This window comes from Podarcis liolepis (assembly GCF_965112155.1).
Source record: "Podarcis liolepis genome assembly, chromosome: 16".
Classification (NCBI taxonomy): Eukaryota; Metazoa; Chordata; class Lepidosauria; order Squamata; family Lacertidae; genus Podarcis; species Podarcis liolepis.
In genome coordinates this window covers 33,475,417-33,486,126 of record NC_139567.1, presented here as the reverse complement: position 1 = coordinate 33,486,126, position 10,710 = coordinate 33,475,417, and the positions used below count along the sequence as shown (strand labels likewise).

The 10,710-nt window shown below is 43.9% G+C and overlaps 1 protein-coding gene across 2 annotated transcripts in view; it reads left to right on the top strand.

The window, feature by feature from the left end:
• The first annotated feature begins 783 nt into the window (after positions 1-783).
• Positions 784-10,710, top strand: part of UBE2G1 (ubiquitin conjugating enzyme E2 G1) — a 31,587-nt gene continuing 21,660 nt past the window's right edge. The window contains exon 1 of one of the 2 annotated variants that reach the window (XM_083479677.1): positions 784-1,356. In XM_083479677.1, the coding sequence (XP_083335803.1) occupies positions 1,311-1,356 (46 nt within the window). In that variant the 5' untranslated portion in view covers positions 784-1,310. Of the gene's footprint in view, positions 1,357-2,439; positions 2,555-10,710 lie in introns of those variants that run through there. The other variant, XM_083479678.1, reaches the window with a different exon arrangement.

Sequence of the window (10,710 nt, the reverse complement as noted above, 5' to 3'; positions counted from 1 at the left end):
TTAAAAAGAGCATCATATAAATAAATAAATAAAAACATACAATTACAAAACAAGGAAATCTTGGGCCTTAAGCTCAGCAACGGTGCGAGTTCACTGAAATGTCTATATCGCTGGTTACTGTGAAGAAAAGATCCTTTTGTTAGATTGTGAATAGATATATCGTTTATATAATTGTATTTAATCTTAGATTCTACCATTTAAATAATGTACTACTGTCTCTTGTCGGACCTATGACCTGATTATATGAAGTATTTGCTTTCTTTTCTAATATGCTCTGCGTTGTTAATATGCTCTACGTTTCTAATATGCTCTGCGTTTATGAAATTAAAATTAATAAAATAAAAATAAAAAGGCAGCAATTACAGAAAACTACAAATAAAACACACGACTGTGAGATTTGAAAGCCACAATTTGTGTATTACAGTTTTGGTCCACACACGAATTTATACAATGAAGGACGTATTATAAACATTTTAAATACATTTTTTAAAAAATTGCGTGCGTGCTTTGTGCGAAGTTGGAGTAACAAATTCTCCCCCCCCCCCGCGCATTTTGACAAACTTTTAGGGTTAGCGAAGTCAGTCAGGACGGCTCTTGCCCTTCCCAAGATGGCGCCGAGTTCAGTGAATTACCCCCCCCCCATCCTCCCTACGCTCTACACAGCGCCGCTTGTCTCCCTCCCACCCGTCGACCTTCCAAACATGGCGGGAACCTCCCTCGCTCCTTTGTAGGCGGACCATCGAGAGAGAAAGAAAAGGAGGCGAAAGAGCGAGAGAAGGCGCCTGCGCGGAAAGAGTAGCGAGCAGTGCGCCTGCGCGCCGCGGCGCCCGAGTGCAGTGAAATTCCGTGAAGAGGGGAGGGGGGGGCTGGAAAAGAGAGAAAGGAAAGATTTTTCCTTTTTTTAAAAAAAGGAAGAGGGAAAGAAGAGAAAAAGCGGCAGAAGCTGAGGGGAAGGTTTCCGTGAGGGGGAGAGAGCGAGCGAGAGAAACGCGGGGCTGGCGGGACCCCTCCTCTTCCGCCACGCGTCGCCCGCCACCGCCTCAGAATCTCCTCAGGAGCGGCGGCGGCTGCTCCCCCTCCCCCTCGCCCCTTCCTCCCCCCCAGCCCCCTCCCAACCCCCGGACGAGGGACGCGAGGCGGCGCCGCTGAGAGGACGGGAAGGCCCCCGGCGGCGGGGTCGGCTTGAGCGAGGAGGGGCGAGCGCTAGCCGGCTGGCTCTAGCCCGGCAAGAGGAGGAGGAGGAGGAGGAGCACGCCGTCGCCTCCACAGCGGCCGCCCCAGACTCCCCTCCCCGGGCACCGGCGGGGAGAATGACGGAGCTCCAGTCCGCGCTGCTACTGCGGAGACAGCTGGCAGGTCGGTCCGTCCGTCGGTCGGGGCAAAACACACCACAGCGCAGGCAGAGGCAGGCAGGCCCGTCTCTCCCTGCCCCCCTCGGACCTGGCCGGCCTGGGGTTGCTGAGGGGAGGCGGTGGGAGGAAGTGGGGTTGGGGGAGGGGTGGCGTGAAACGTGGTCGGAGGGCGCTGGTTTGGGGAAAGAGCTAAAAGTAGGGGGTGAGGCAGGGGTAAGGATCGTGGGGGTCGAAGGGGAGGAAAGTTCCCCGAAAAGGGGGCACCAGGTTAAAGTGGTGAGGAGGGGTGGGGGGCTTTGGGGGAGGGGGGAGAAGGTAAGAAGCGGGGTGGGAGTGTTGAGGTGTAGGGTGGAAGTGAAGTGGGGCGCCTGAATATAGGAGGGTACAGGTAGGGGGCTCTAGGTGGGCTTTCCCCCACCCCTTGCTGGGGGATCTGCCGTCAAGTGCTCTGGGGTGAAGGTTTCTGGTGACTTCTTGTCAGCTGCCTTGGAAGGTTTTTATATTCTGAAAGGTGGGGTATATGGAATTGTCATAAGTGGGTGAGAACTGGTGATAAATAGGTGCTAAGTAACTAGGAGGAGTGTGGGGATCACTGGGTAGGGGTGGGCGATGCTTATTCCAGAAAGGGGCTCCATGTAGTTTAGCTGGAGGTGGGTGAAGCCTTACTTAAGCCACCTGAGTAGGGAGTGCTGAGGTGAGGAGTAAAAAAGGTGGCTGATCTGGAACGAAGGAGGTGGGGTTAGATAGAGCGATAGAGGCCAGAGGGCAAGTACACTGTGGGCTCTGACACAGCAAGTAGGGTGTAAAAGCAACTTAGGGAGTGCCTGGGTAAGTGGGTGAGGTGGGGTGGGGGCAGATAATGGGGTTGAGGTAGGTGGGGGCAATCTTTGTGCATGGAAAGAGGAGTTCGAAAGTAAAAAAGAAGCATTACTGGGTTTTAAATATTCCTGCTCTCCAGTCTCTAGTATAGAAATTGGCAAAGAACTGGATGTGAACAGATAGCTAGGCACCATGAGGGGAAAGATAGGAGGCGTGATAAAGGGCTGGGAGATGGTAAGCCGGCTATGTAGGGCAGCTGGAGTTAAAACAAGGAGGAGTGGCTTGGAAGTGTGCTGGGAAGGAGTACAGGGGTGGGGAGACCTGAGTGAGTTGGAGAAGGGGCATGAGAAGTGCGAGAAGGATCTTGGCGATCAGTTGGGGTGGTAAGTTTGGGTAAGTTGAGAGGTAATGCGAACAGGCTGGCAAACAGTAGCTAAGGAGACTTTAAGTGAGGCAAACTTTGGGTAGCTGTAAAGTTTGATGGGGATGGCCTGAGAGCTCTGAGTGAGACTTGGAAATGAAGGAAGAGTAAGCAGGCTGAGGTGGGTTAAATAAGGGCTGAAAGTGCCTAGATGAAGTGGGGGGAAGCTAGAGAGGAGGAACATGCTGACATTTGAGGATAGATGAGGTTTTTTATGTGAGTGATAGGTGAGTTATTTGACAGATCAAACTGAGAGCAAGGTGTGGCTTGTGTGCCTGGGGTGGACATGAATGCTTGGGGTGCAAAATGGTGATGGAAGATGAAGAGGTGACAAACAGAAGAGAACATAAAGTGTGTGTAGAGTGCAGAAGGAATGATTAGAATCATAACTAGAGAAACAGACCCTGGTTAGTTGTGAAGATGAGTACCATTATTTGGTGGTGGAACCTTAGCTGTTGAGTTTAAAGCTATAATAGTTGAACTCTGGTCATGCCTGAGGAACTGAAAATGTAACCAACTGTGTTGCTTTTTCAGTGGTGCTGTATGAAAGTGACATCCCCATAGCTAACAGGCACCTTGTGTGAAGGGAGGTCAACCGTGCATTTAATTTGGTTTATTAAAGAATGCTTTGGGGCGCTACATTGATTTCTTTTGTCCTTCTTTCCCTCCCTCCTGTTCCTCCATGAGTGTTCCCATGTGAAGGACTGGAAACTGGAGAGGAGGAACAGGTTGAAGTTTGAGGATTGTTTAAGTGAGTGATAGAGGATTTACTGGACAGCTGGAATTGGGAGCAAGTTGTGTCTTCTGTAACTGGGGTGGGTGGACAGGAATCTAGATTCCTGCTCAGTCTATAGGATAACATTGTACATTGCCTATTTTGAACAAAGCAGGGTAAGGTTGACATTTGTAGATTATTATATTGTGGTGGAATTCCAGGGGAATTAATGTTTTAAATCCAGTGCTTTTTTCTAAAAAAATGTTTAGGGGCACTCTCATTTTGACTCAAGAAAATCACCATTTTATAGTTCAAATCAGGGGAAATAAATACAGTAAATGGACAAAAGTACAAAGATTCACAAAATGTTTAGGGGTATGCATACCCCTGCATTCCCCCCTGAAAAAAGCACTGTTTAAATCCATAGCAGAGAGAGCTATCATAGTCCTCAGTGCCCCCCCCCCCCAATATTGCTGACACTGCTGCCAAGGCTGTTCCTTTCTAACCCCTTCTGCTTAGCTAGGTGATCATTGTCTCAAGGCTGCTTTTTTCAGAAGTGGCAGGATGTGGGTAGTGAACTTTTGGATCAGAAGTGACTAGATCTGAAGCTTGGGGATAAAATTTGCGAAGGATTGTAACCTTACTATGGGGTTTGGGGCACTGGAAAGGATGTTGTTGGAAAGACTGGCTGCTTCCTTCACTTATCTAATTTGCTTCCACAACTTGCTTCATAACTACTCCCCTCCCCCTTCCTTTGTCCCTGGCCTTGCTTTGCTAACACTCTAGCTACTGATTCAGAGCTTGTCCTGTCCCAGCGGGCATGCACATAGGTTTCCTAAGTGGTTAGACATGCAGTGTAGCCCCATGTGCTAGTCATTGCCAGACCGAAAGAGAAATGAGCCAACAGTGGCTGCAGTCCTGGGTGTAGAAAACAGCATGTGTCACTGCTCTTCTCCTCCTCCCAACTCCTGTGTTCATGCTTTCTTGTAGCCTCTCTGACTCCTCCTGTGAGAATGAAGTCGTTCTCCCCATACAGATTCACCAGTCCTTTGATTAAGGTGTTGGTCAAACCTAACAGCCTCCTCTTCCCTTGTGTAAAAATACCGGTACTTGCAGATTACAATACAATAATCAGATATATGGAGTTTGATATATTAAACGGCGAGGCCCTGGTTTAAGAGAATCAGAAGGGGTGTACAAGGGGAAGGAAAGAGATTGCTGCAGCAATATAAAATAAAGGAGCCTATTAAATGCCAACCGAAGGTTAAAGTTACTAAAAGCAATGCAGGGTGTCTTATAAAGCTGCCTTTAATCTTAAATGCAAGGCAAGTAAATACCTAGGTTTGTTTGCTTTGGCTCTGTCAAATAGCACCATACTGCCTCTCAAATATGCTAGTACAACAGCTAAATACAAATGTTACATTATTTTAATTGTTGTGTAAAGTACTATGTCAACTGTCAAAATGCCTTTTGTAGCAATGCGAAAGTAGATATTTTTTATTTTGTATCATATATGTTATCCTGTATATCTGCATGGAAAAATCAGAGTATCAAACTCCACAACATGCAGTAAGAACAAGATACTAGTATGAATTGCCCCTAATACGAACTCTGAGTTGTGACTGCAAAACACATCATTGGCCCTCTAGTAACCCCAAAGGGGTTGGGGAGGATAGAAGGGACAGTTAAGGATTTCATTTTTCTGTTAACATAATATTTATATTTTGAAGATTTTTTCCCCTTGGAACACCAATTAGAAACTGTAGTGTTAAGCAATATATGTAAATAGTTGAAATAAATAACAACATAAAAATGCTGGGTTGATGGCAGAAAGATGAAGAAATTAATGTAGCTTGGTATTAGGTAGAGAATTTTTTAAAGGATAATGTAAAAACAGGGTTTTTATGAATATAAACAGATCTGTAAGGCTTTCCTCCCTCTGCACTCCACGTCGTGAGTTTCTTACAAAAGTTCAACTCCTGGCATCTCTGGTTAAAAGGATCTTTGTGAGTTGGGCTTGCCCTTCTGCCTAAGGTCTAGGACTTTACAGAGCTAACTCTGTAAAAGGCACCTTCATATGCTCATAATCCTTTAGGGTTTTTTATAGTGCAATCTCAAATGCTTACATCTTGATCCAGTTCTAATAACATGTAAAAATTGAGTGATATTGCATCAGGATGTGACTGCACAACCCACTGGAAGTAATGCAGTGTGAATAGACAGCACAGTTTTTAGAGAGATGACCTTCTGAGGTTGTGCTAGCTAAACTTCTATTCTGTCCCATGGCCATATTATACCAGTTCTGTACCGGATGCACTATTTGCCAGTGTATTCTTACCTTTGAAGCACTGAATTACTTGGGGTCAAGTTATTTGAAGGATTACCTGAACTTGGACCTTAAGATTGGCAGCAAAGGTTCTGCTCATGGGGCCACCGGTAAGGTCCATCAGGTTTGTGAGCACAAAATACAAGGCCTTTTAAGTGGTGGCTCTAGCATTGTGAAATTTCTTATGAGAGGAGCACTGTTGACTGCTTTTAAATGGGTCAAAGGATTAGTGGTTTAACTCAGCTTTTAATTGAATAATGGTGCTGGTTTATACTGTTAAGTTGTAATTATATTGGTTGCTGCTACAGGTAATGCCTGATTTGCATGGGGGTTACATTCGTGAAACCCATGCACGTCGGCAGAGCATGCATTACCCCATTACTCCCCCTTTTCTGGCCACTTCTGGGCCGACATGATGCATTCATGCACGGTCACTTGTCAATTGGACACAGGTGAATCGATAGTTGCTTGTATTTTATTGTTACTCTACAGTGAAGTAGTTTACCTTTTGCTTTGCGTAGTCACCTTTTAAAATTGTGTTACAATTTTATTTGTGAATGGCTGAGAGAGAGACAGAGAAGGGAAGGGAGAAAGATGGCATTGACATTTGGATGTATATGCAACTGACACTTGCAGTTTCTACTCCAGCAAGTGATATGGCTGCAGAACCTTGTGCTTCTTACTAGGATTGAGGTAGGATTCTACATTTTTGCTCTCAATGCTGCCCTCTGACAAGTGTAAAGATCCCAGCCTTCCTCCCAGCCTTTGATCTGGAGAAGTCCTTGGAAATAATCCCACCTGTTGTGCAGTGATCCCTGCTCTCTTTTCAGTACCAAGGCTAGGCAGAAGGCTGTTTCTTAGCAGTGCTAAACCAAACAGACAACATCCTTCCCGCCCCCATTTCCAGAGCTGGAAAGGATGGTGTGGGCTTCTTTAGACACTAAGCTGCTGAGCCACCTGGGACACTTGGGCAACACTTGTTTAAGTCCAGATCCAAACTCAAATGAAGGATTGTCCCATACTTTGTGCAAAAGTGTGAGGCCAGGGACCAGTGAATGGTCAGGTCCTGGTGACCCAAATGTTTGATCTGGTCTCCAGGGCCAGCCAAAAGTTGTGGACCCTTGATGGTATAATGCTATTCATAATACTAAGTTAATGTGAATATGACAAAAGTTGAAATTTCCAAGATAGATCTCAGGGTATGTGGATCAGAACTCATTTGAAGTGAGTATAATAACACATTATATGTGTCCATATCAGTATGTGTTTAGTTACAACAGGATCTGGTAGAAGTAGATACATATTCCAGACAAGGATTTTTTTTTAAAAAAAAAACCTGCCAAAAACCTCACAGGGCTCTGTTCGAATTATGTTCTGTGTCAGAATCTCTGCAAAGTAAAACTTCCTCTTGATTAAAGAACTCCCCTCGCAAAAGACTGATCAGGAAATTCAGACTTCCCAGCTCTGTGTTTCCTATGTCTGACTGCTCCAAGAGGGTTACTCCCTTGTGCTGCTTATGTTCCCACCCCCCTCCTGTTCACTGGCACTTGTGTTCCACTTTCAGCTGTTCTAATCTTTAAACAGAATGTTAGCAAGTTGTATTACTGTCTACTTCTGTCACACATACATCAGCTGTGTTATTAGGCACTTAACTTCTTGAGAGCTGGCCATTTTAGTCTGTTGCAGGGCGGGAAAGCATCTTGTGACACCTGAAAGACTTAACAAGTTTGTTGTGGCAGCTTATGCCACAATTGACCTGCTAGTCATTGAGTGCCACAAGATTCAGATTTATTGTAGACAACTACTTGGGATACATCGTGTTCTCTCCCCTTGGAATGGTGTTTACTAAGGTAACTATTACAAGAGCTGAGAAACTCAAGCATACATTTGAGGGTGCCATTGATCCCCATTAAGTAGCAATGCCTTAAGCAGTATAATTCCTACAGTTTGGACAGAAAGCCAGGCGGCTTAAAAGGATGCAGAAGCTATGCATAGTTGATTAACACCTTTTGGGTGACTGAGTCTGATGTTGCCTTGGTAGTGATGTAGTATTAAAAGTAACTTCTTACTCCAGTAGCTTAGTGCTACCATTATATGAGTAAGATATCTGTAGGTTCACTAACCAGAAAGCTGCATCAATATATGTCATACAATGGATATCATTTGCATATGGCAATTTTTTCCGCAATGGAAAAAGAGCAGTGTGTTTCAAAAGCAAGTTCCTTGCTTTAATAGCACTTCACATGACAATTTTCCTTGAAGGAGAACATTCTGGATCTTCTTATGTAAGGTTTACAGTTGAAAAAGCTTGTCCATGCTGAAACTTCACCATGGAAGTTTCTCAAACTGTTGGACTTGGGTGGGGGGAGGGCATTGACTCTCACATTAGGAAGATTTTGGGTAACTTTAAAATGGAACTGTTAGCAGACAATGTCTTGAATTATTATATATTAATTACTGTGGAGAGCTGTCGCGTACAGTGGGCCAGCTTCCGTACATCAGGTGAATGCTTTCCATTCTCCTACTCGCTTTCCTGCCCCTTCCTAGCTGGCATGTGAAGTACTTTGCAACTGTGAAACAAAGAGCTTGGACAGCACAGTTTGGAAATCAACTGAACAGAACAGCAGATTCTAGAAGATGCACAAGTTTTTTTATTATAAATATTTGTGCACTTTATAGAACCTGTATCTCTACTGTTCTAAGTTGTATTACTCTACTGCGTAGTCAGATAGAATACCTTTTTTTAAAAAAGTGGTATCTTAAAGCAACATTATGCCTAGTATCATCAGGTTTCTTAACTGGGAAAATTGATACTTAAGACATTTCTAAATTTGCAGATGTAGTTTTTTGAAAGTCTCGTTAGTCTTCTGTTAAGTAAAGTCCTTTTCAACAAAGTGAAATGTGTGAATTCAGTGCAAATGGTGTATTAATGGAGATTAGGGAGGCCAAGAGAAATTATTACTGAACATGTGGCTGTAACATTCTATGATGAACTGTGTTGTATGATATGAAGTGTGTGTGTGTGTGTGTGTGTGTGTGTCACAGAAAGAATGAGAGAGACCAGTTGGTGGGCCCTATGAGCTCAGAGGGCTTACCACGTCTTTTCAAAGACCTCTCTATCTGCCGTGTTCTGGTTGGGTGGCTCACTTACTGTACTGTGTGGTAAGGACTCTGAGCTTGCACTGCCCATCTGCTGATCTCTACTCATTGTGGTGTTGGTGGAGAGATAAGTGGAAGGAATGCCTCAGTGAGCTGCATAGAATGCACAGTTGCAGCATAAGCTGAAAGGTCCCACTATGGAGTGTAGTTGCTAGTGTGGCTGTTCCATACTTAGTGATCTGGCATTTGGAAAGAGACCAGGCATAATAGAAGTGGGTAGAGCACAGCTGGGAGGGTGGGGGGGGGTTGGAATGAGAGACGAGATAGAGGCTGCATGCTGCACCTGGTCTACAGACCAGTACATATTGGTGGAATGGATATATTTGTATGAGACCTACTAGTTCTAGTCACAATCTAGAGTGTTGACTTGTTTGACTAGCTGATTATTTTACTTAAAGCAACAAGGTATGTGAACTGTTAAAGGCTTCTTTTTTCTGACAGTTATGAAGCAGTGACATTGTAAACTATCAAATAGTGCAATGCATAGAATAAATGTGTGATTGATATTCATGCAACTTGCAGTTCTTGGTTTCTTATCCTGGAACTGCAAGAAGAGACCAGCTACAGACATTTTAAAAATGGATGAAATAACATGCCACAAACTATACAAGAGAGGCAATCTTTAAATGCTTTGTAAACTATGTTGTGGGGGGAGGGACTGGACCCTGCCCCCTACAGGGATGAGGAGCAAAGAACTGACTCTTGCCTTTATGTCAGATGACAGAATTAATGATGCAATTAAAAGAAGCAGTCTCTTAGATTGTGGTGTTCTTGGCTCTACTGAATATTTGACTAGTTCATTCTTTACTGGTTTCCCATCTTTAGTGACATCCCCTTGAAGTGTCCTTTCCACTTCATTTATAACCACCCTCTGATCCATCCTAAAACATTTGTTCTTTACAGTAACTTTGAACTCCATCTTAGCAGAAGTGTGAGGTTAGCTTCTTCACAGCTGTATGGATGGTTATTCAAATACAACTGAGCTCAGTTCTTTTCCCTTGGTTCTTTTGATTTTTGAATGGTCCAGGAGGTAGGTATCTACCTGTTTTTCTGCCAGTAGGAGAATAGTTTTCTTCCATTAGCCTAAGATTCTTTCTCCTTGGGATACATGTATTTCCAGCCCAGATTTGACTACAAGGAAAATGTTAATTTAGTATGTTCAAGCTTTGGTAATCCAAATGATAAACCAATCTTTTCACTGAGAAGAGTTAAAGCATCAGAATATTTTGCTTTTGAGGCTCTTGGTTCAAGAGAACTGTTTGCTCTTCCAAGCATGTCTTTGCACCAGTAATGTAGTTTCATGTATGGAAATCCTGTGTGGTTCATTATGTGAAGCTCTTGAGTAGCACTGTTCAGCATTAATTCTAGTTGAATATGGTACACAAACAAGAATTTGCAGATGTGATCACAATTAGGCAAGGCAACATCTCACTTGGTGCCTTCAGACCTCCCATTCTTAGGCTGTAGAAATTGTAAATGCAGCTAAAGCTTTGAACAGATGCTTTAAGACCTTTAAAGCACAGTAAATCACTTCAGTGATGAGAGCAGCTTACTGTCGGGACTATTTGGCTTTTATAAATCCGCATGCGCAGAACACTGCATGAGGCGGATCTAGTCTCTGGCATCAAACTTAGATTTGTAAGACTTTCAGCCTTCATGCTTCAGAAAAACCCAAACAAACAGATTTTATTTTGGATATGTACTTTTCCCATTATAAAGGCAGTGCATGCAAAAGGCTGCAGCATTCAGAATCGGAAACTTTTACAGTATTGGTCGCTGCTTTATGACATCTGGTCACTGATCCTTGTTGTCCCTTCATCTTTCACTTATCATACTGTTCTTTGCCAGAACTGAATTCTGCAAAGCTATATAGTTAATCTAGGGCAAAACCTAAAATCTCAGGGTTTTTGTTTTTTAT